Source organism: Triturus cristatus, chromosome 7, assembly GCF_964204655.1.
Source record: "Triturus cristatus chromosome 7, aTriCri1.1, whole genome shotgun sequence".
Lineage (NCBI taxonomy): Eukaryota > Metazoa > Chordata > Amphibia > Caudata > Salamandridae > Triturus > Triturus cristatus.
Genome location: NC_140590.1, coordinates 1,718,898,204 through 1,718,923,895, shown reverse-complemented (window position 1 = coordinate 1,718,923,895; position 25,692 = coordinate 1,718,898,204). Strand labels below are relative to the sequence as shown.

Genomic DNA, 25,692 nt, shown 5'->3' with positions numbered 1-25,692 from the left:
TTAGGGTTCTTGCAATCTTTTTATAAATCAGTACAGATCCTGGTAAATCAGGAATTCACCCCACGAATTTAGGCAATTGGGGGTGAGTGTGAAGAGGTTAATTTGATACCTCTCAATCCCTGTTGTGACACAGTTCTTAAAAAAAATTCTGTACTTAACAGATTGGGTCTGCTGTGTTATAAAGCTGACCGGTCATTCACAAAAGGAAAATAAGTATCTACAAAAAAACTGCTAGTTGGTGTTACTAATCAACGAAGATCTGTCGGAAACAGTAAACTGAGGATGGCGCATAGTTATAAAAAAGAACTGTCTGACATTCAGCAAGATAATGTGTATGGCCACAGAGTTTTTAGATTCATGGTCCGTCCTGATGAATATCTAGTTTGGGTGCCACAGAGAGGAATGGAGAATTAGTGCAAGAGTGTCTGTCAAAACAGAGGCACGTAGATAAACATGCATGCTTCCGCAACATCAAGAGAATATGGAGAACCACATGCCAATGCACTTGTGTGCATGCAAATACGCACGCTCACACACAGTCTCGGCAGAAGTAGTAACTAGTCTCAGTATTTACCATATATTTACAGAAACAGCACTTCGGCTCTGGGTAGAAGTGGTCATTACTGGCAGTGTTTTAGTTCATACAAATGCAGATGCACACATGCACCGGCCCTAGGCAGAATTGGTCACTACGGTCAGTTTCACACACACACCGGCTGTGAGCAGAAGCAGTCACTGTTGTGGTTGTCTAGCTCTCACTCAGCATTCTAAGACCTTCCGCATAATACACAGCCATCGACGCATTAAGCATACCACACTCACACACATGTACACACCAAGACTGACTCCAAAAACAAACCGTTTTTAATAAACCTTTTTAATGACTGAATACAACTAGAACTGTAAAGATTTGCAGGAGTCAAAGCAAGCCTCCATACACTGTCAACCCTGGAAAGCATGAAACAGTACAATTAATGGGGACGTAAAACCAATGAAGACATCAATGCGAGAGCCACTTATTTAGCCCCCAAGTAGAATTATTGCAGAAAGTTGGCTGGAAATAATGAGGTGTATGTAAGGACTGGCGCGATGGCAATGACAGTAAGTCAGTGGTAGCACAGTGAGGACAGCTGCTTGACTTTGGTAGAGTTGTTACTCTTTCTCATTTTCTGTTCAGAGACAGCTGCATGAGTTTCTCTGAGCAATGACAATATGCACATCCTGACTTAGAGTCATCCATATTATCCCTGCCCCTGGCTGGTCTATTGAAGTCATCCTCACAATGAAAGGACGACCTGGTGCAGTCTTCGTCTCCCAGGAGGTTGGGGGTCAATCATACTCACTCGGTCCCTTGGTTCATCTTCTTCAACCCCTTCATGCCATGTCTAAGCCCATACCCCCTTCTACATATAACCATTGACAATAAACCTCTTGGTAAATCCAGTTCCATTGCCCATTTATAACAAACTCCTAACATACAGGTTTACTAGGACCTGCTCCGAAACTCAGTCGGTTGCCGAGCGGGTTTTTTTCCATACAGCGGTACACAGACTAAATTATATGCAAGTGTTTTTCTATTCATCACAGATTCTTCTGCTGGAGCGGGCCTCTACAGGAGTGACGTCTGCTCTGGTAGGACAGGCCCCATCCACTTCTCACCTGTTGGGGGATAAATAAACATGTATCAAGCAAAGGATACACTGTACAGAGACTTGCGAAAAGTTAAGAATGGAAGAGCACTGCTGTCTGAAGGGCACGTGTAGTGGCCATTTTATGTTCATAATGTTAGACTGGCGTCAGGACTAGGGTACAGTCAGAAACATGCTGGGTAGTCTGGCGCTTCAAGAATAGTGGCACTGCTGGTTTAGACACTCGTATGTCTCAACGCTGAAGTGTACTTGGGAAGATACAAAGGGCTGGGGCAGAGACAGCCACATTACAGGAACTGTGAGCACCCTTTAGAGACTTTGATAGAAATTTAGGGTCTTATTTAGAGTTTGGCAAATGGGATACTCCATCACAGAGGTAGCAGGTGCCCGTCCACAGTATTACTAGTGCATTATAGCCTATGGCACTTGTAATACAGCGGATGGCATATACATCACGTTTTGACAGGGCATCCCATCAGCCATACTCTAATTAAAGCCTGTAGATCTGTACAGCTGCCTTACTCTGTACTTATTACACATAGGACTTCTCTTTGTTTCCCTGTAAACAATACATTAGTTACCTATTACAATTCAACGTTTATGTTATACAGCACTTGTTATAAAGTCACTTGAGAACCTCATTAACTGGTGGTATTATTCTTACTACTAATGTGAGCTGCATAAAAGTCAGGGCAACCCAAGCAGGGGGAGCCGATTGTTGAAAAATTAGCGCTGGACGTACCAGAACCAGCAAAGCGACACCCACAGACACCCACCCATGGAAGAGCCCCAACCAGAGGAGGAGGCTTCATTCCCCTTCAGGAGAGGTGGAAGAGCCATCTAAGAGCCACCACCAGAGAGTATATACATGAAAGAGCCTATAGCAAACTTATTAGACCCATGCTCAGTGGAAAGGTGGTGGTTCTATAATGGAGCTGCTGCCGGAAGGAAAATGCTACTTACCAGTATGCATCTGTTCTTGGCATGTAGAGCTGTAGATTTGTTTACTTGTGCTTAGATCGCCATCTGGTGTTGGGCTTGGATGTTTGCACTTTGTTTTTGTCTTGGAAGAAGTCTTTTGTAGTCACAAGGTAGGTGACTCCTCCCTAGGACGATAGTGTGCATGGGCATCGACTTCATCTCCAGATTGTTTTGCAATGGAGGGTCATGATGGAGTTAGTAAGAAAAAGAACAGATGGCCATATGTAATGTATCTAAGTAAGATAGTACTGGAACAGATAGTGGTATCTGGGGAGGCGGGTGGGCATATACGAATCTACAGCTCTACATGCCAAGAACAGGTGCATACTGGTAAGTAGCATTTTCCGTTCAAGGCATATGAGCTGTAGATCGTATACTTGTGCATAGACTACACAGCAGTTATCCTCGAAGCGGTGCCTACCTGTATCTGTTGTAGTGGTTTGAAAAAGTGTTAATACAGCCTGTCCCACAGTAGCTTAATGTTTTGCTTGCACGTCTTAACAATAGTGTTTTGAAAACATGTGTGGTGTAGACCAAGTTGCTGCTTTGCAGATGTCATGTAGGGGAATGTTCCCTAAGAATGCCATAGATGCCCCTAGTTTACATGTGGAGTGAGCCCTAGGGGGAATGGTTAAGGTGCGTTTGACTTTAGCATAGCATATTTAGATGCATTTAACAATCCACCGTGCAATCCCTGTTTTTGAGATAGGATTGCCTTTATGAGGTGGGGAGAAAGCCCAAAAAGTTGTTTAGTTTTTTTAAAGGATTTTGTTCTTTCAACGTAGGAAAGTATTGCTCTTTTTACGTCTAGTGTGTGAAGAGCCTGTTCTGCTACTAAGTCTGGTAGAGGGAAAACCACTGGGAGTTCTACAGACTGGTTAAGGTGGAAAGCAGAGATGACTTTAGGTAGACATTTTGGGTTAGTCCTTAGAACCACTTTGTTATGATGGATTTGGAGAAATGGTTCTTGTATGGGTAATGCCTGGAGTTCACTGACTCTTCTGAGAGAGGTGATCATCGCAACCAGGAAAACTACTTTCCAGGTGAGAAATTTTAAGTCGCATTTATGCATAGGTTCAAATGGGGGACCCCTGAGCCTGGTAAGTACCACATTTACATTCCATACTAGAGAGGGTGGAACTGTAGGTGGAATTATTCTTTTAAGTCCTTCCATAAATGCCTTGATAGCTAGTACCCTAAACAAAGACTAGTGTTGCCTGTTTTGGAGATTGGCTACTATTGCCGCGAGATGTAGTCTAATGGATGTATGCGCTAGGTTATATTGTTGTAGATGCAAAAGGTAACAGATGATGACTTGAATAGAAGCATCTAGTGGGTTAATTTTGTTTTTTGTACAGTAAATTACAAATCTTTTCCACTTTGCGGCATAGCAAGCTCTAGTGGTAGGACGTCTATCCTCTTTAATGATGTTCATGCAGTCTGGCGGGAGATTAAGGTAGCAAAACTCTAATACTTTAGGTGCCAGATCGCAAGGTTGAGTTGACTGGGATCTGGATCACTTATCTCTCCATGGTTCTGAGCGAGAAGCTTGGGTGAGGGGGTGTAGCTTTTGATGAGGAACTACTGATAGCTCTATGAGGGTTGTGAACCGTGGCTGTCGGGCCCATGCTGGAGCAATTGGGATCATTGTGAGGGAATGCTGTTTGAGTTTCCGAACCACTAGCAGAATGAGTGGGAGAGGCGGAAAAGCGTAAGCAAATTTGCCTGACCAGTTCATCCATAGCACATTGCCTTTGGACAATGGGTGTGGATACCTGGATGCGAAGCTTGGGCATTTTGCGTTTTGGTGTGCAGCGAAATAGGCTATTTCTGGGTGGCCATTTGAAAGAATGGAAGTAGAACTTGAGGATGAAGTTCCCATTCGTGGATCTGCTGTGTTTGGCGACTGAGTAGATCCGCAATTTGATTGTGTACTCCTGGGAGATGTTCTGAAGGGAGATATATGTTTTGAGAAATGGCCCATCTCCATATGCTATGAGCTAAGTGTGAAAGCTGCAGAGAGTGTGTACCGCCCTGTTTTTGTATGTAATACATTGCTATCATGTTGTCTGTACGGACTAGGACAACTTTTTTTACAAAGTGGAGTTGAAAAGATTTCAGCGTTAGGAAGATAGCCAACAATTCCAGGTAATTTATGTGGAATTATTTTAGTTGAGGGGGTCCATATGCCCTGAATGGTATGGGTTTGAAGATGAGCTCCCCAGCCGGTGAGTGATGAGTCTGCTGTTAGCACAATCTGTGGAACCGGGGCCGAGGAACGGCCGCCCTTTGGAAAGGTTTTGTGAGTTCCACCACTGCAGAAAGCGATGGGTGCAGTCGTCTACCAACACCAGATCTGTTAACTGACCTTGAGCCTGGTTCCACTGATGTGCCAAACACTCCTGTAAGGGATGCATTTGGAGTAGTGCATACGGGACGATGAGAATGCAAGAGGCCATCATCCCGATTTTCTACACGAACACTCGCGCTAGTAGTGAGTGTTGAGGCTGAAATGTTGCTATTAGAGCTTGTATGGCGCTTATCCTGACTGGGTTGGGGTATGCTAGAGTTTTTGAAGTGTCTATTGTAGCCCCTAGATACTGTTGTATGCTGCACGGTTGGAGTTGGGATTTGGTGAGGTTTACCATGAATCCCAAGTCGTGAAGCAGTTGGATTGTTTTGTGTGTGTGTGTTGCACACAGCTGCTGTGTGACCTGGCTTTTATGAGCCAGTCATCCAGATAAGGGAATACATGAATGTGCGGTCTTCTTACGTTTAGCGCCAGGACACCTCTGGGTAACAGTGCGCTCTATAAATGTGAAAAATAAATAAACTACTGCGAGGCACTTGGTAAAAACTCTGGGTGCTGTAGTGACCACGAAGGGAAGGACCTTGAATTGGTAGTGTTGACCATCTACCACGAACCTGAGATATTGCCTATGAGCGGGGTGAATGGGAATATGAAAGTAGGTGTCCTTCAAATCCAGAGTGGCGAGAAAGTCGCCCTGTTGAAGTAGTGGGAGCACCTGTTGGAGAGTGACCATGTGGAAGTGATCCGACAGGAGTGGGATGATTGGGGAGAAGTGCAGGGAAGTCACTGTTTGGTGGTAGAGGAGGTGCGGTTGTTGTTGCCGCGACCTCTTCCCTTACTATTGTTGCCTCTGTATCCTCCGCAAAAGTATCCTTTAGAGGACGTTTGAGTGGGGCTCTTATAGGATGAAGAGGGATGTTCTGAGGCAATGGTTTTGGACCCAGTTCTGTAGAAGGGGCGGCGAAAAGAGCCTCTAGGGGAAGGGAATTGTAAGGCCCCCATGGACTTAGCAGTTTCCGTGTCTTTTTTCATCTTTTCTAAAGATGTGTCAACTGAGGGCCAGAAAATTTGCTCTTGATCAAAGGGCTGATTTAGAATAGCAGCTCGTCATAGTGAGCCCTGTCGTACCTGGCCAATAAAGCTAGGGCATTGGCAATCCGCCAATGATTTGCAGCCTGTGACGCAATACGTTTACCAGATGTGTCTATAAGTTTGGACTCCTTATCAGGAGGGGGGGGGGTCGCCTGTACTCTGCGAGTTTGCCCTCTTGGGTGCATTAGACACCACAGGAGAATCCAGAGGGACCTGACCTTTAATGTAAATTGGGTCATTGGGAGCTGCCTTGTACTTTTTATCGATCCTGGGGTTTAGAATCCTGGCTCTGACAGGGTCTTTAAAAACTTGTGGGGCATGTTTGAGCATGCCTTTTAACATTGGCAGGGTGTGCAACCTTTGAAAGGGTGCAAAGGTTTCAAGTAAAAAATCTTCCTCTAAGGGATAAGAATGTAACTGTACCCTGTGGTATTGGCCAGCCCCATTGATAAGTTGCGCAAACCCAATATTGTCATCTGGTGGGGATGGCCTAGATGGATAGAGGTCCGGGTTATTATGTGGGTCGGGATCTGTGTTGTAGTCATCCCAAGGGTCTACGTCATGTGGGATGGTATGTGCATCATCATCCCCATGTGGATCTATTTTCCCACCCCCATCGGTATGATCATCCTCAGTATCTGATGTTTGAGGTGAAATAATATGTTGTATGGAGTGTGGTGGAGAAATGAGAAGATTTGCATCAGCAGGAGGAGGAGAAGGAGGCGGGAAGGTGTTAGCACTCATCTCCTTTCTTTTCAAGGTTCAGATTCCTCTGAAGTGTCCAGTTTCCTCTTTTTTGGAGGCTTGGTGATGACTTTGCAAGTCTCTGGATCAATCGAAAGAGTTTTTTGTTTTGGATCCAAAACAATCTGGTACACGTTGCGTGGGTAAGGAGTAGTTTCTTTTCTGTAACTCCAGTTCTGTAGTAGGGGTATCTCTGTTATAGTCATAATCTAGTGAATAGTCCCGCCCATGTGCATGGACCCCGGAGCAATAAAAAATAATCTCTAAAAGGTGACAAATCATGCAGACCTGCATACACCTTTAAGAGAGAATTTAATTTAAAGACAGATAATGCAGTCTATACCCACAGGCTACACTGTCCAGTACTTCAACTAGAATTCCACCAACATCCACAAAAAGCACTGCCTGTCTAGTTTTTCTCCCCATAGGAAAAAACCCTGCCTCTACCAGCAAAAGCCTCTGGAATGATAGAGAGGAAGGAGTGGACAGACAAGCCCCATAGGCTGCCATTATGTGGCTTAAAACAGGATACTGTGCCTTTAAGAAAACTTTCCAGGTTTCCAGAACTTTCCCCAGTATCCCAGAATGCCCAGCAGGTCCCATTTACTTTCAGTTCTTTTTGAAGGCGTAGCACGCCAGACCTGTAGCATTCTACATATGAATAAGTATCTCTCCACCGGGGAGGAGGGCGGGCGCTTATGACTATAACAGAGATACCCCTACTACAGAACTGGAGTTACAGAAAAGAAACTACTCCTTCTGTAGTAGGGGATCTCTGTGTATAGTCATAATCTAGTGAATAGAATGGCAAGCCCATCCCCACACAACAAAAGCGGTGGAGAACACACAAGACACTACCACTACTGTGCGAACAAATTTCGCAGCGAAGCCTGCCCAACCTGAGCATCTGCCCTGGCATCCGTGTCCAGACAGTAATGCGCAGCAAAGGTATGGACCGACTTCCAAGTGGCCGCCTTGCAGATTTCCGCAATCGGAACATTACGCAGCAAAGCCGTCGTGGCAGCTTTGCCCCTGGTGGAATGAGCCTTAGGTTTACCCCCTAAGGTCTTATTAGCCTTTGATAACACAATTGTATGCGGGACACAATCCACCGAGAAATGGACTGCTTAGAGGTCGCAAGACCAGTCCTGACTGAGCCATAATTAACAAACAATTGGTCAGACCTACGAATATCCTTGGTCTTGTCCAGATAAAATTTCAACACCCTCCGAACATCCAGGGAATGGAGAGACCTTTCCGCTGGCTAAGAGGGATTCTCAAAGAACGTAGGTAAAGTTATGGTCTGGTTGACATGAAAATCAGAGATAACCTTAGGAAGAAATTTAGGGTGAGTACGCATCACAACCTTAGCAGCATGAAATGCAGTATAAGGATCTTGACAACATAATGCCTGAAGTTCACTCACCCTGCGGGCCGATGTAATGGCCACTAGGAACGCCGCCTTCCAGGATAGGTGCTGCAATGAAGCCTTGTGAATGGGTTCAAAAGGCTCCTTCATCAGTCTGGACAGCACCACATTCAAGTCCCAGGAAGGCGAGGGAAGTCTGACGGGAGGAAACACTTTCTTCAAGCCTTCCAAAAAATCCTTGACCACAGGGATCTGAAAGAAGGAAGTCTGTGAAGGGCATTTCCTGTAAGCAGTCAAAGCAGCCAGATGAACCTTAATGGAATGGAAATTAAGGCCAGACTGCGCCAGATGTAAAAGGTATGGAAGGATGACATCTTCCTTACATGTTGTCGGATCAAAGTTCTTGGACTTACACCAGATACAGAACCTCTTCCACTTGTAAGCATAGGATGTCCTAGTGGAAGGTCGCTTAGACTCCTTCAGAATGTCCATACAATCGTCTGGTAGATTCAGATGGCCATATTGCACTATTTCAGGAGCCATGCCGCCAAACTCAAAGACGAGAGGTTGGGGTGCCCCATCCGCCCCCCGAACTTCGTGAGACGGTCCGGCCTGCACGGCAACCGCATGTGAGGAAGGAGAGACCGGTGAAGAAGGTCCGTGAACCACCACTGCCTGGGCCACTCCGGGGCGATCAGGATCATCCGCGCCCTGGACTGGGACAGCTTGATGAGCACCGCCGGAATCAGGGGAATGGGTGGAAAAGCGTACAGAAAGCTGTTCGACCAATCGATCCATAGCGCATTCCCCAGCGTACCCCGCTGGTAGTACCTGGATGCGAAGTCTCGGCATTTGCTGTTTTCGGCGGTGGCAAACAGATCTACGTCTGGAGTCTCCCATCTTGCGAAGACTTCTCCTAGTACTTAGTCGTTTATGACCCATTCGTGGTTTTCCTGAATCAGCCTGCTCAAGGCGTCCGCCTGAGCATTCTGCACCCCTGGCAGATGCGTGGCCGTAATCGTCAGTCCTCGGGCCAGCAGCCAGCGCCAGATCGCCTGCGCCTCCTGCGACAGAGTGCGCGATCTCGACCCCCCCTGCTTGTTGCGGTAATACATCGTGGTTGTATTGTCCGTCTGTATCAGCAACGAGTTGGTCTGGAAGGACGGAAGGAAGGCCTTCAGTGCCAGGAAGACAGATCTGAGTTCCAGGAAATTGATGTGGTACGTCGATTCCAGAGGAGACCACTTTCCTTGAATCTGCAAGTCCCCGGAATGCGCTCCCCAGCCCTGGAGAGAAGCATCCGTCACTACACTCGTCGTGGGAATGTCCTTGTGGAAGGAAACCCCCTTGAGGAGGTTTTCCGCCGAACACCACCACTTCAGAGACTGAAGAGCATGCAGCGACAGTCGTATCTTGTCGTCCCAAGAGCCTGTCCTCTGATCCCACTGATCCTCCAAGCACTCCTGCAGTGGTCTCATGTGTAGCCGTGCGTGAGGCGTGAGGAAGATACAGGAGGCCATCGATCCCAGTAGAGAAGAAACCTTCCTCACTGTCGTCGATGGAGCAGTCCTGAGGTCCTGAGCCTTCCGAAGGAGTGATAACCGTCTCTCCTCCGAAGGAGACACGCTTGCTGACCGCGTATCGATGGAGGTCCCCAGGTACTGTATGCACTGGACCGGAGTCGTGACCGATTTGGACATGTTGACGTGTAACCCCAGCTTGTGTAAGAGAGCGCACGTCCATCGGAAGTGATCTTGTGCTTCCGAGAAGGATGAAGCCTTGATCAGCCAATCGTCCAGATACGGGTAGACAAACACCTTGTTCCTCCGCAGGTGTGCCGCCACCACCGCCATGCACTTCGAGAAGGTCCTGGGAGCAGACTTTAGGCCGAATGGCAGTACTGTGTATTGATAGTGATTGGCGCCGACTTGGAATCGCAGGAACTTCCTGTGCTTCCTCGCTATGGGCACATGGAAGTACGCATCCTGTAGATCTATGGCACAGAGCCAGTCTCCCCGTTGCAGCTGAGGGTAAATCTGGTGCAACGATAGCATGCGAAACTTCTCTCTGCGAATCCATTTGTTTGCCTGTCGCAAATCCAGAATGGGCCTGAACTCGTTCTTGTCCTTCTTGCGAACGAGGAAGAACCGAGAGTACAGACCTCTTCCCCTTTGAGACAGAGGTACCTCTTCTACCGCCTTTTTTCTCAACAAGATGTCTGCCTCCGCCTGGAGCTCTCTCAGCTGGAATCGAGAGCTGACCGACGGAATCGCTGGAGGCGGGCTGATAAACCGAAGACTGTATCCATTGCAAACAATATTCAGCACCCACTTGTCCTGAGTAATTTTTCTCCACTCTGCCGAAAAAAATTGAATGCTTCCCCCCACTGGAGTGGGTAACGGTTGAGGGGGAAGTAGCCGCTCAGGGCCGAGACCCGGCCGGGCCCTTGGTAGCGGTAGTAGCCTGCTGGCCTCCTCTACCCCTCTGGCGCTTCTGGAAGGGCTTGCGGAACTGCTGCTGCTGTTGCTGCTGCTGTCCCGAACCCTGCCCACGCCCTCTGCCCGAAGACCCGAACCGCCTCTGGAACGGGCGCTTCTTCTTCTCGGCCTTCTCCAACCCAACGGCCGTCAGGGTTTCCGCCTCCGCCTTCATGCGGGCCATCTCATCGCCCGAGAAGGGCAGGTTGGCCACTCTTTGCTGCGCCTCTGGCTTGAGGGACGTCAGGCGCAGCCACGAATGCCGCCTCTGGTGAACGCCATGACAGTAGGCGTGGGCGGCCAGCAAGGATACATCCGCCGCTGCGCCGATCACCTGATTAGAAACCAGCATGCCTTCGCGCACTGTCTCCAAGAAGTCCTCCTTCTTGTCCCGGGGCAGCAGGTCCGCATACTGCTGCAGGGACTCCCACAGGGCCCGGTCGTAACGGCCCAACAAAGCCCCTGCACTCGCCGCCTTCATGGTAGTGGCGGCGGTCCCACACACCTTCCTGCCCGCAGAGTCCAGCCAGCGGCTTTCCTTGTCAGGCGGGACCGTCGACGAAGGGGCGGTCGCATGTTGTTTCCTCGCCGCCGTCACGATGACCGAATCCGGCTTCGGGTCCACTCTCAAAAAGGTAGGGTCCGACTCCGGGGCCCTGTACTTTTTCATGAGCCTGGAGGGGGCGGCCTTCGTCATCGCGGGAGTGAGGAACAGCTCCAACGCGGGTTCCACCAGTCCTGGTACAAGAGGCAGTAGAGGGCGAGACAGATGTTTCTTATGAAGTGTCTCGAATATCACGGACGTCGTGGGTGCTGGAACCGTCACCGTGATACCCAACTTTGCTGCCCCTCTCAACAGCACCTCTTGGAAAGAGACCAAGTCGTCCACCGGAGACACCCTAGTCCCCGGTAAGTCCGACAGCGTCGGGGAAAAGTCTCTGGTCGTGGAGCGCGTGTGCGACCTGGACCTGTGCCTCCTACGGCGTCGTCCTGAGTCCGACGATGACCGTCCACGGCTCCGTGACCTTCTCCTCCTGTGAGAGCGGGAGCGCGACCTCTTCAGCTTCGGCCTGTCCGCCGGTCTAGCCGGTCCCGGCGACCGCGGGCGTCGTGGCTTCGGGGTCCCCTGCGGCGGAGTCGGGTACCTCGGAAGGGAAACCGACCGCGGGGGAACCGGCGGCGGTCCCACTGGAGTGCGTGGCAGCGACCGAGGTGGGGGCGGCAGAGGCAGTGTCCGCAGCTGTGGAGGCGGTGGTGGCGGTGGAGGTGGCGGTGGTGGAGGTGGAGGAGGCGGCGTTGGTGGTGGTGGTGGAGGAGGAGTCGGAGGAGGTGGGAGAGGAGGCGGTGACGGCGGCATCTGAGGAGGCGTATACACCACAGAGTACACCGATTCCGGTGACTCTCTCTTCCTCGACGTCGACCTTCTCCTCGACGGCGACCTCCGCCTCGACGGCGACCTGTGCCTCGACGGCGATCTGTGCCTCGACGGCGACCTGTGCCTCGACGGCGATCTCCTCGACCTCGAGCGTCTCGACGTCGATCTCCTCTTTGGCGGCGACATCGACCGTCTCCTCTTCATCGACGGCGAACGGCGATCTCCCCTCGACGGCGAGCGCCGACACCGGGTCCGATCTCGACGCCGACTGCTGGACGGCGCCGAAGACGGCGTCGTCGCCGACGATGCCGATGTAGTCGACGGCGGCCTATTCAGGTCCCTCGACGTCGATCGTCGACGCCGCTTCTCCCCAGAGCCCTGGGGAGACGGCGAACAGATGGTGGTCATCCTCCTCGACGTCGCCGTCGACGCCCTCGACGGGGAGTGGGAGCGCTTACTGGTCTTCCTGCCCCTGGGGAGCCCCCCAGAGGCCTCAGTATGGGCCAAATCAGCCCCTCCAGACCCACCTGGTGCCTTCAGTCTTCTCTCCTCCAGAACTTGAAGCCTGATTTTCATTCTGTCCCTCAGGGTCCTGGCTGAGAACGAGTGGCAGATGGTACAGTCTTCAGGCACGTGGGACTGGGGAAGGCAACCTATACACACCTCGTGTGGATCAGTTTTAGCCTTCTTTCTACCACATTCCGGGCACTTGTCGAACAAGCCAGGCATGTTGACAGTACCAGCTACTAAGCACTTGAAAAAGTGACAAAAATTGACAAAATCTCCACAAAACCCTTGAAAAGGGGAGAGCTCAATGCTCCAGGGTCCTGCTAGCAGGAGCCGGAAAAAAGAACTGGAAGTAAATGGGACCTGCTGGGCATTCTGGGATACTGGGGAAAGTTCTGGAAACCTGGAAAGTTTTCTTAAAGGCACAGTATCCTGTTTTAAGCCACATAATGGCAGCCTATGGGGCTTGTCTGTCCACTCCTTCCTCTCTATCATTCCAGAGGCTTTTGCTGGTAGAGGCAGGGTTTTTTCCTATGGGGAGAAAAACTAGACAGGCAGTGCTGTTTGTGGATGTGGGTGGAATTCTAGTTGAAGTACTGGACAGTGTAGCCTGTGGGTATAGGCTGCATTATCTGTCTTTAAATTAAATTCTCTCTTAAAGGTGTATGCAGGTCTGCATGATTTGTCACCTTTTAGAGATTATTTTTTATTGCTCCGGGGTCCACGCACATGGGCGGGACTATTCACTAGATTATGACTATACACAGAGATCCCCTACTACAGAAAATGTATTTTTCCGGTGCCGAAGATTTTGGGTCAAAAAGTTCTTTGGACCGAGTCTCCCAGGCTTTCTGTGGGGTCTTGGACTCTTTAGGTTTTGTTCTAGGAGTTTGTGACTCCGAGACTTTTTTCAGCTCCGATGATTTTTTCGGCTCCGAAGATTGTTTCGGTTCCGAATGTTTGTCCTTGGTATGTTTCGACGCTGAGGGCTTCGGTGTCGAGGCTGTCTTTGGCATCGACGAAGATGGGCGTGGCCCATCTTTGGTCTTGTGCTTCTGTGCCGAAGGTGACTTTTTGGCACCGGAATGGGGTTGGCTCGAGCCGGAAGGCTTATTTTTAGGTTTCATAGCTGGGCCCGAGAGCCTGAGACATGTTGCCAGTGTCAACCCAAGCCAGAGGGCGTTACCGGAGCCTTAGGTTTGTTTTTTGGGAGAGGGGTTTCAGTACTCACGGACCGCTGAGCCAGGGTGACTGTCTCCTCTTCGATGTCGGAGTCGTCGGCCTCGGATGTCTTCTTCATCACCTTGTTGTTCCAGCTGGAGATTGGGATCTGCTCCGGAATCGAGCTGCTTCCGCGAGACATTTCGTGAAGTCGAGCCCGACGATCACGGATGGTTTTCTTCGACCTGAAAGATGAACAGGCCTAGCAGTTCTTTTCTTCATGCTCTGGGGAGAGGCAGAGGTTACAAACCTCGTGCAAGTCCTTGTGTGGGAACTTAGTGTAGGAGAGTAGGGTCTGCTTTCTATGTTCACCCCCACTTTTTGCTTTTGCTTTACTGGTTTTCGACTTAGATGTGGCTGTGGGCCTGCTAATCAGCCCTGCTGTTCTCTCTCTAAATTAATACCATGTACTTTAGGTGCATAACCCATTTGGATAGGGTCACCTTATTGGCCCCTGTACAGTGTACCCTAGGTACCCAGGGCATAGGTGTACCCTAGGCCTACCAGGGGCTGCAGCATGTATTATGCCACCCCTGGCCTGGCCTTCCATTTTGACACAACTGGCTGATCACTCAGCTGGGGCAAGGTCGTGTAATCACCCCTTGCTTAGGTGTAGTATTCATATACCTAACTTACATATAGACACATGTATACCTATCAGTCACTCCTATGGCAGGCCTTAACAATCCTGGAGGCAGAGTGCTTGGTAACATGTGAGATGGTGCTCTAGCATGAGCTGAGCCTGTCTGCAGCTTTCGGAACCATGTCCTTATAGCTGTTCTATGATATAGCCTACCATATACTCTTAAAGTGCCTTATAATCTTAGACGGTTATGGTAACTATGGTTTGGCTTTATCGAAACATGTCGTGTAAGGTGTCTAACACTGTCGAATAATACCCCCATGCCATTTCTGGACATGAGGATATTATTCCCCCCTTCTAGAGGGAAAGACATGTTAAAATCATACTTCACTGTTAGCCTCTGACCAAAGCCTCAGCATCACAAAATGGATGCTGCTGCCACGACACAAGTCTGACCTCCTGCAGCTGGGAGTGATCCCAGCCAGGGAGGCCTGGACAATAGGTTTCCTGCTTGGGGAGGTGCTAGCACCTCCCCAGACAGCCTTTAGTGTATTGGGGCAGGGTGGGCTGAAAGGAATGAGACATGCCTGGGGCACACAAGGTGTTCCTTGCATAGTCCAGTTCAAACCGGCGCTGGGGCACTCCAGCCCCAGCTCTGGCGCGAAACTGGACAAAGGGAAGTGGGTGTAACCACCCCCTCCCAGGTCCCACCCATAAGGCGTGACCTAGCAGGTATCCCAGCCCCCCAGATTAGTATAAGAGTGGGAGTTGGGCCTCAAGACTTTAGATTATCCTGAACCTGCAAACTTGAACAGAAACTCTGGACCTTCGACATTCAACGAAAGAAGAAGACTGAAGAATCTCCCTTGTGGCCAAGGAGTGGCTACCCTGTGCAAACAGGCACCATCAAGAGACTACCCTTTGCTTTGCCCACGTTCTACGAGGAACCGACTGCAGAGCCCGACCAGAGCCTTGACTTCCAGACTTCTCCGACCCTGATCCACATCCACAGCAGAGCTGAGATCCGTGGAGGCGACGAGCGACGTGGGACCGGCTACCTGGGAAAAGTGGCTAGTAACTTAAAGCGCAGCTTCTGAGGTACCCTCGAAGTTGTGCACCGGGGATTGAGAAGCCCCAACCCCAAGCACCATCTGCACCGAAGATCAGCCCCCCACACTCCACGAGTCCTGCGTGGGGCCCTTCTGCATTTTCCTGCTTGCCGCGTCTGTCCGCTTGCTTGCCCGCTGGCTAGTGGCCTCTGTGACGACGCACCCTGAAATCTTCTGCGCTGGTTTGGCTCCTCCAGACTGGCTCCCGCTTCTCTGCAAAGAAGAAGCACCCCAGACCTTCCTGGTCTGCACCAGAAGCAAGTCCTCCGTTCTTCGTGGGTTCCGCTTGCCAAGGCTTGGTGAGTCCTAGTCCAACTTCGACGACGCCGACAGCAAGAGCCTTCGTGGGACAGCTCGCCTCCTAGTCCTGGTCGTCCTCGACGCTTCCTGGTCCTCCTGGCTGCAGCGACAAGCTTCACCTTCACCTGCAATCTTCACGACATCGCCTGGTTCCTTCCTGGTTCCACGTGGTCACTGGCTAGTGACCTTGACTCTGTCCCTTCTGCTTGCAGGTCTCCTCTCTTCTTGATCCCAGCCTTGGGATCCACCGGACACTCTTCACTGACTGCCTGTCAGCATCTTTCTTCAGGCATCCATAGGAGTCGGCGACGAAACTTCACCCCTATGCACCCGCAGCCTGTGGGCTAGGTAACTTGGGTACTCCGGTGCTCATCAGGATAGTGACTATCCTAGTGTCTAAGTTTCAAGTCTCAACTTCCTAGCTACTCCGGAAGTGTCCTAAATCTATCGTTTTCTAAACTGTACTATTGCTATTGACTTTTACGCATTACGCGTGAGTGTTTCCACTCTGCACACGAATCCCGTGGGCCTCCCACTTCCTAACTAACGCTAGTGTAGTGTAGCCCCAGCGATTCCCTAGGCCTAGGCCTATTCTATTTCCGTGACAGTGGTCCTTATACCACTTACTTAGTATATGGTTTGCGTGGCCCCTAGGGCCTAACTGTATTACTTACCTGTGTGACTTAATGTATGCATAAATAAGACTGTGTTGTACTTACCTCTAATCTCATAAAGAGTGCTGAGGGTTTGCTTAGAATAAATACACTTTATTTTATATATATATCTGTTGTGGCGTCCTTTCATTTGGTATTCAAGGGATTATATATGGTATCACAGCTGGCTTCACATGCCATTCAGAGTTTAGCCTAAGACTGCTCTTGTCCATGCTACCACTAGGATAGCTGGTCTATAAGGTTGACTTTACAACCAATCACCATAAGGGTATTTGGACTGATATAAGGTGTGCACTAGAACTAGTGACATCATACATCAGGCCAACTTCTCACATTGGTGAGCAGCGGTTGGGATCTGAGCTTGCTGTTGTAATACCATTGTAATCTTGAGATACTAAATTGAAAGATCACACAGATATTGTCTAGGTACATATAACATAGTTTATAATACTTAAGTCCTACTGGACTTAGTAGTTGTAGGTTGAAGGGAGTAACACACCCTGACTACAACTACTAGAGAGGTTTAGTAGAAACAACTAGTGTAGGTAGGTGCACACACCACACCCTCACTAGATCATGTCTCTGAGAGGAGATCAAGTAGATGCTCTCTCAGGAGGGGCAGGTCTGCAGAAGACCCCCTCTAGATATGATACCTTAACATTCCAGGAGATGAGACATTTGTGTACCTCCAGAGGAATAAAACAGGGTGCAAACCCTACCCTCCTTCAGTTAAGACAACTCCTAGAGGAGTATGATACTCTTAGGGCCTCTCAGGCAGGTACCCTAGGTACAGAGGAGGGTCTACCCACCACAGAGGAGTCAGATGGGACTTCAGAGGAAGAGGTAGACAGCCAGGGCCAAGTAGGAAGACTTAGCCAGGCTAACCTAAGTTTACATGGGAGTTTGCATGGGGTCCCCCCATACAGACCCACAAGTAGGCTTACACAGAGAAGCAGGAGGGACAGATCCCCTTCAAGGGAATCCATCCACTCCCATGTCTCTAGCATCTCTAATGCTTCCTCTCACAGGGGAATGACTTCACCTGAGAGAAAGGAGCATGAAGCCAGAATGAGGGAGGCTAATCTGAGGATTCAGAGGGAAGAACTTGCCCTTGCCAAGGAGAAGCTTGCTCTGGCTAGAGAGCAAAAGTTAAGTGGGTCAGAACCCACTGGTGGCAGCAACATTCCTAGAGATAGAGACAGGCACTATGATAATAGAAACCTGAGCAAGATTGTCCCTCCCTACAAGTGTGGGATGACATCCACAAATGGATAACTGCTTTGGAGAGAGCTTGCAAAGTACAGCAGGTACCCCAAAGTCAGTGGGCAGCTATCTTGTGGCTCTCCTTCTCTGAGAAAGGTAGAGACAAGCTCCTCACAGTTAGTGATGAGGATGCAGACAATTACACTGTCCTGAAGAGTGCTCTAATTGATGGGTTTGGCCTAACCACTGAACAATACAGGTTGTTGTTCAGGGATACCCAGAAGACACAGACTCAGGACTGGACTGACTTTGTAGATTGTGCCACTAAGGCTCTGGAAGGCTGGCTAATGGGAAGTAAGGTTAAGGACTATACAGGATTGTATAATTTGATCATGAGAGAACAAATACTTAACAACTGTCAAAACCAGCTATTGCATCAACACCTGATTGATTCTGATCTGACTTCTCCCCAAGAATTGGGAAAGAAGGCAGATAGATGGGTCAGGACTAGAGTTAAGCAGAAAAACCAGAACCAGGGCGGTGATCAGAAAAAGGCAGACCAGAAGGGTAATGATCAGAAACAAAAAGACCAGAAGTCTTCACCAGGCCCCCAAAAGGCTCAGGGGGAGGGTGTTCCCAAAAAGGATAAAAAGAAAGAAGGCCAAAAGAAACCATGGTGCAACTATTGTAAGTCCAACTCACATTGGTTTAGTGAGTGCACCAAAAAGGATAAGCCCCCAGCCACCATTGCCCCTAAGGCAACTGTACCCCCTAGTTCAGCTGTAAGTGGTGGTTCCCAGCAAAAGGGTGTAGTAGGGTTAACCCTGGGAACTGAGGAGGATTCTGGCCTAGTCAGAATACCTACTCAGGCTGTTCTGATCTGTGATGGGGACTTAGCTTTGTCCTCTACTGTAGGCCCCAGTAACCTGGGCAAGTACAGACAGACTCCTTTTATCAACCAAAGAATGGCTCAGGCCTACAGGGACACTGGGGCTAGTGTCACAATGGTGACACCTGCCTTTGTGGACCCTGGACAGATCATACTAGGTGAGAATTACCTAGTGACCAACGCTAGCAATGCCACTACCTCCCATAGTGTGGCTTTTGTTAACTTCTCCTGGGGAGGGGTAACTGGCCTCAAGAAAGTTGTTGTTAGTTCAGACCTTCCTGTAGAGTGTTTACTGGGCAATGATCTTGAAACTTCAGTTTGGTCTGAAGTGGAGTATAGGACCCATGCAGAAATGCTGGGGATAGATGCACATGTCCTTGCTGTGACCAGGTCACAGGCCAAAAAGTGGAACACTGAACAAGTGCTGGATCCTGAAACTATGGACCAGTCACAACCCAAGAGAAAGAGCAGTAGGGTTAAGGCTGTGCCTTCCCCCCTGCCTCAGGTGGTGGATCAGCCCTCCCAGGAGGATGATTCTGAGAGCCCTGAAGGAACTGTCCTAGAAGAACTTGAACCTGATCAGGTTGAGTTTCTTGGGACAGGGGGACCTTCAAGGGCAGATCTGAGGCAGGCTCAATTAGACTGCCCCTCTCTTTAACCCCTCAGACAGCTGGCTGCTGCTGAGGCTGCAGGGAATGCTCAAGGTACCCATAGAGTGTATTGGGATGAAGGGCTACTGTATTCAGAGGCTAGAGACCCCAAGCCTGGTGCATCCAGGAGGTTGGTCATACCACTGAAGTTCAGAGGCTTCCTTCTTACCTTGGCCCATGATATTCCCCTTGCAGGACATTTAGGCCAGAACAAGACTTGCGACAGGCTTGTCCCTCACTTTCACTGGCCCCATATGTCAGAAGATACTAAGGAGTTTTGTCGCTCCTGTGTCACCTGCCAAGCCAGTGGCAAATCAGGTGGCACCACAAAGGCCCCCCTCATACCACTACCTGTGGTGGGGGTTCCCTTTGAAAGAGTGGGCATAGATATTGTAGGACCAATGGACCCACAAACAGCATCTGGGCACAGATTCATACTGGTGATAGTGGACCATGCCACCAGGTACCCAGAAGCAATTCCCCTGAGGACCACAACAGCTCCTGTTGTGGCAAGGGCCCTGCTTGGAGTATTCTCCAGAGTGGGCTTTCCAAAGGAGGTCATTTCTGACAGAGGTGCCAACTTCATGTCAGGATACTTGACTGCAATGTGGAAGGAGTGTGGTGTTAACTACAAGTTCACCACACCCTATCACCCACAGTGCAATGGGCTTGTTGAGAGATTCAACAAGACCCTAAAGGGAATGATAAAAGGTTTACCAGACAAGCTTAGGCGAAGATGGGACATCCTTTTACCCTGCCTTCTGTTTGCTTACAGAGAGGTCCCACAAAAGGGGGTTGGCTACAGCCCTTTTGAGCTTTTGTTTGGGCATCCTGTAAGAGGACCCCTGTGTTTGGTGAAGGAAGGATGGGAGAGACCTCTCAGACAACCCAAACTAGACATAGTGGATTATGTACTTGGTCTCCGCTCCAGGATGGCAGAGTATATGAAGAAGGCTTCTAAAAACCTTGAGGCAAGCCAAGAACTCCAAAAAGCTTGGCATGACCAAAAGGCTGTACTGACTGTTTACCAGCCAGGACAGAAAGTGTGGGTGTTGGAGCCAGTGGCCCCAGCAGCACTCCAAGACAAATGGTCTGGACCCCACACTATTGTTGAGAAAAAGGGAGAAGTCACCTACTTGGTGGACCTTGGGACTCCCAGAAGCCCCCACAGGGTGCTTCATGTCAACAGATTGAAGGCATATGTTGACAGGGCAGACATGGGGCTACTCGTGGCTACAGATGAGGGGCAGGAGAAAGAGAGTGACCCTCTCCCAGACCTGTTGACTCAGAACCCTGATGATGGCTCAGTTGATGGTGTGGTCTTTTCTGACAGCCTCACTGTCCATCAGCAACAGGACTGCAGAAAAGTTCTGCAATCCTACAGACATATGTTCTCTCTGACCCCAAGTCAGACAAACTGGTGCACCCATGAGGTGGACACTGGTGACAGTCTGCCTGTGAAGAGTAAAATCTACAGGCAACCTGACCATGTCAGGGACTGCATAAAAGTTGAGGTACAAAAGATGTTGGAGCTGGGAGTCATTGAACCTTCAGAGAGCCCTTGGGCTAGTCCTGTAGTTCTTGTGCCAAAACCTCACACCCAAGATGGTAAGAGAGAGATGAGGTTTTGCGTGGATTACAGAGGTCTCAATGCTGTCACTAGGACAGATGCCCACCCAATACCTAGGGCAGATGAGCTCATTGACAGACTGGCAGCTGCTAAGTTTTTGAGCACATTTGACCTGACAGCAGGCTACTGGCAAATCAGACTAGCTGAGAGTGCAAAGGCCAAAACTGCTTTCTCGACCCCAGGAGGACATTATCAATTTGTGGTAATGCCCTTTGGTTTGAAGAATGCACCTGCCACTTTCCAAAGGTTGGTGAATCAAGTCCTTACTGGGTTGGATGATTATTGTGCAGCTTATCTTGATGATATTGCTGTCTTTAGCTCCACCTGGGAGGATCACCTGGTCCACCTGAGGAATGTTTTAGAGGCCCTGCAAAAGGCAGGACTCACTATCAAGGCCACTAAGTGCCAGATAGGGCAGAGCAAGGTTGTATACCTGGGCCACCTAGTTGGTGGGGGTCAGGTTCAACCACTGGAGAGCAAGATCCAGACCATAAAGGACTGGGCTCCTCCAACTACCCAGACTCAGGTCAGAGCTTTCTTGGGCCTGACTGGGTACTACAGAAAGTTTGTTAAGAACTATGGGTCCATAGTGACACCACTTAATGACTTGACCTCCAAGAAGATGCCAAAGAAAGTTCAGTGGACAGTAAGCTGTCAAAAAGCATTTGATGACCTGAAGCAGGCCATGTGCAGTGCACCTATTCTGAAAAGTCCAGACTACTCCAAAGAGTTCATTGTCCAGACAGATGCTTCTGAGTTAGGTGTGGGAGCTGTTCTTTCACAACTGAATGTAGATGGTCAAGACCAGCCCATTGCTTTTATAAGTAGAAGGCTGACCCCTAGAGAGAAACGTTGGTCAGCTATTGAGAGGGAGGCCTTTGCTGTGGTTTGGGCCCTGAAGAAGCTGAGGCCATACTTGTTTGGCACTCACTTCAAGATTCAGACAGACCATAAGCCCCTCTTGTGGCTAAATCAGATGAAGGGTGAAAATCCCAAACTTCTTAGGTGGTCCATTTCCCTACAGGGGATGGACTTTACAGTGGAACATAGACCTGGGACTGACCATGCCAATGCAGATGGACTCTCCAGATATTTCCACTTAGAACATGAAGACTCAACTGGTCAAGGTTAGTTTAATGTCCCTAAGTTTGGGGGGGGGGGGGGGTTGTGTAGGAGAGTAGGGTCTGCTTTCTATGTTCACCCCCACTTTTTGCTTTTGCTTTACTGGTTTTCGACTTAGATGTGGCTGTGGGCCTGCTAATCAGACCCACAGCCCTGCTGTTCTCTCTCTAAATTAATACCATGTACTTTAGGTGCATAACCCATTTGGATAGGGTCACCTTATTGGCCCCTGTACAGTGTACCCTAGGTACCCAGGGCATAGGTGTACCCTAGGCCTACCAGGGGCTGCAGCATGTATTATGCCACCCCTGGCCTGGCCTTCCATTTTGACACAACTGGCTGATCACTCAGCTGGGGCAAGGTCGTGTAATCACCCCTTGCTTAGGTGTAGTATTCCTATACCTAACTTACATATAGACACATGTGTACCTATCAGTCACTCCTATGGCAGGCCTTAACAATCCTGGAGGCAGAGTGCTTGGTAACATGTGAGATGGTGCTCTAGCATGAGCTGAGCCTGTCTGCAGCTTTCGGAACCATGTCCTTATAGCTGTTCTATGATATAGCCTACCATATACTCTTAAAGTGCCTTATAATCTTAGACGGTTATGGTAACTATGGTTTGGCTTTATCGAAACATGTCGTGTAAGGTGTCTAACACTGTCGAATAATACCCCCATGCCATTTCTGGACATGAGGATATTATTCCCCCCTTCTAGAGGGAAAGACATGTTAAAATCATACTTCACTGTTAGCCTCTGACCAAAGCCTCAGCATCACAAAATGGATGCTGCTGCCACGACACAAGTCTGACCTCCTGCAGCTGGGAGTGATCCCAGCCAGGGAGGCCTGGACAATAGGTTTCCTGCTTGGGGAGGTGCTAGCACCTCCCCAGACAGCCTTTAGTGTATTGGGGCAGGGTGGGCTGAAAGGAATGAGACATGCCTGGGGCACACAAGGTGTTCCTTGCATAGTCCAGTTCAAACCGGCGCTGGGGCACTCCAGCCCCAGCTCTGGCGCGAAACTGGACAAAGGGAAGTGGGTGTAACCACCCCCTCCCAGGTCCCACCCATAAGGCGTGACCTAGCAGGTATCCCAGCCCCCCAGATTAGTATAAGAGTGGGAGTTGGGCCTCAAGACTTTAGATTATCCTGAACCTGCAAACTTGAACAGAAACTCTGGACCTTCGACATTCAACGAAAGAAGAAGACTGAAGAATCTCCCTTGTGGCCAAGGAGTGGCTACCCTGTGCAAACAGGCACCATCAAGAGACTACCCTTTGCTTTGCCCACGTTCTACGAGGAACCGACTGCAGAGCCCGACCAGAGCCTTGACTTCCAGACTTCTCCGACCCTGATCCACATCCACAGCAGAGCTGAGATCCGTGGAGGCGACGAGCGACGTGGGACCGGCTACCTGGGAAAAGTGGCTAGTAACTTAAAGCGCAGCTTCTGAGGTACCCTCGAAGTTGTGCACCGGGGATTAAGAAGCCCCAACCCCAAGCACCATCTGCGCCGAAGATCAGCCCCCCACACTCCACGAGTCCTGCGTGGGGCCCTTCTGCATTTTCCTGCTTGCCGCGTCTGTCCGCTTGCTTGCCCGCTGGCTAGTGGCCTCTGTGACGACGCACCCTGAAATCTTCTGCGCTGGTTTGGCTCCTCCAGACTGGCTCCCGCTTCTCTGCAAAGAAGAAGCACCCCAGACCTTCCTGGTCTGCACCAGAAGCAAGTCCTCCGTTCTTCGTGGGTTCCGCTTGCCAAGGCTTGGTGAGTCCTAGTCCAACTTCGACGCCGCCGACAGCAAGAGCCTTCGTGGGACAGCTCGCCTCCTGGTCCTGGTCGTCCTCGACGCTTCCTGGTCCTCCTGGCTGCAGCGACAAGCTTCACCTTCACCTGCAATCTTCACGACATCGCCTGGTTCCTTCCTGGTTCCACGTGGTCACTGGCTAGTGACCTTGACTCTGTCCCTTCTGCTTGCAGGTCTCCTCTCTTCTTGATCCCAGCCTTGGGATCCACCGGACACTCTTCACTGACTGCCTGTCAGCATCTTTCTTCAGGCATCCATAGGAGTCGGCGACGAAACTTCACCCCTATGCACCCGCAGCCTGTGGGCTAGGTAACTTGGGTACTCCGGTGCTCATCAGGATAGTGACTATCCTAGTGTCTAAGTTTCAAGTCTCAACTTCCTAGCTACTCCGGAAGTGTCCTAAATCTATCGTTTTCTAAACTGTACTATTGCTATTGACTTTTACGCATTACGCGTGAGTGTTTCCACTCTGCACACGAATCCCGTGGGCCTCCCACTTCCTAACTAACGCTAGTGTAGTGTAGCCCCAGCGATTCCCTAGGCCTAGGCCTATTCTATTTCCGTGACAGTGGTCCTTATACCACTTACTTAGTATATGGTTTGCGTGGCCCCTAGGGCCTAACTGTATTACTTACCTGTGTGACTTAATGTATGCATAAATAAGACTGTGTTGTACTTACCTCTAATCTCATAAAGAGTGCTGAGGGTTTGCTTAGAATAAATACACTTTATTTTATATATATATCTGTTGTGGTGTCCTTTCATTTGGTATTCAAGGGATTATATATGGTATCACAGCTGGCTTCACATGCCATTCAGAGTTTAGCCTAAGACTGCTCTTGTCCATGCTACCACTAGGATAGCTGGTCTATAAGGTTGACTTTACAACCAATCACCATAAGGGTATTTGGACTGATATAAGGTGTGCACTAGAACTAGTGACATCATACATCAGGCCAACTTCTCACACTTAGCACCACACCCGGGGCATTTTTTGAAAGGAGTCCTTTCCATTGTCTGCAGGCGGGGTCGGCGCGGAGAGGTCCAACGGCCCGCATCGAAGATCGAGGAGTTTGTTTTTACAGATGCGCGTCGAGAGGGAAACGCGATCGAGACAATACCATCGAGTGTAGAGGAATTGCGCGTCGAAGGGGGGTTCAAAACCAACACCGACCCGGAGCGCAGCAAATCACATCCGAACCCGATGGCGGAAAAAAACAATCTGGAGATGGAGTCTATGCCCATGCGTACTATCGTCCTAGGGAGGAGTCACCTACCTCGTGACTACAAAAGACTTCTTCCAAGACAAAAACAAAGTGCAAACATCTGAGCCCAACACCAGATGGCGATCGATGCACAAGTATACGATCTACAGCTCATATGCCTTGAACATGGTGTTTTAAAGGATAAGCCCCTAGCTGAGGCAGTGCATTCATAGAAGGGCTCTCCACCTACGACAGTGGATATAACGAGGATCCCTTGACGGGTGGGTCCATGGAAGAGTTTCAAGCAGATGTGAGAGATTCAAGCAAGAACCTCCTGAATGGTGGTGGATTCTTTGAACGGTCCACAGAGGTGGAGTCATGAAGCGGCACTAAGTTTTACAAAGCTTGAACAATCTGAATATCTTACATAGTCATTTTTACACATGAAAAATAGATCAAGTTGGCTGACCAGAGGTTGCTGTGGAGCTAGTACCCCTGGAGGTCATCAATGCCTATCTCCTGGTGGCAATCTTGGTTACCTCTTTGCACCCTCCAACAAGTATGCCTCATTCTCGTACAGAGTGTTAAGTAATGCATGTGTGTTTGCATTAATTAGACAACATTTGATGAGCTAATTAATCCCAGAGATTTCAGAATATTACAAGGCCTCATGACTCACTTGCATGTTCCCAGAGAATGTTTTCAGTTTGACCAGGACAGAGAGCTCGCTTAGGTCACAGTGGAAAAAGCTCTATGTTTGTCTATTTCTTTTGGCCCTATGCTGCAAGAGGAAGT

General features: G+C 49.6%; 1 protein-coding gene across 2 annotated transcripts in view; it reads right to left on the bottom strand.

Annotated features, from left to right (window-relative positions):
* Positions 1–861: 861 nt before the first annotated feature.
* Positions 862–25,692, bottom strand: part of LOC146812881 (glutathione S-transferase kappa 1-like) — a 259,603-nt gene continuing 234,772 nt past the window's right edge. For both annotated transcript variants that reach the window (XM_085619951.1, XM_085619952.1), the window contains one exon: positions 862–1,659. In XM_085619951.1, the coding sequence (XP_085476077.1) occupies positions 1,610–1,659 (50 nt within the window). In that variant the 3' untranslated portion in view covers positions 862–1,609. The remainder of the gene's footprint in view (positions 1,660–25,692) is intronic.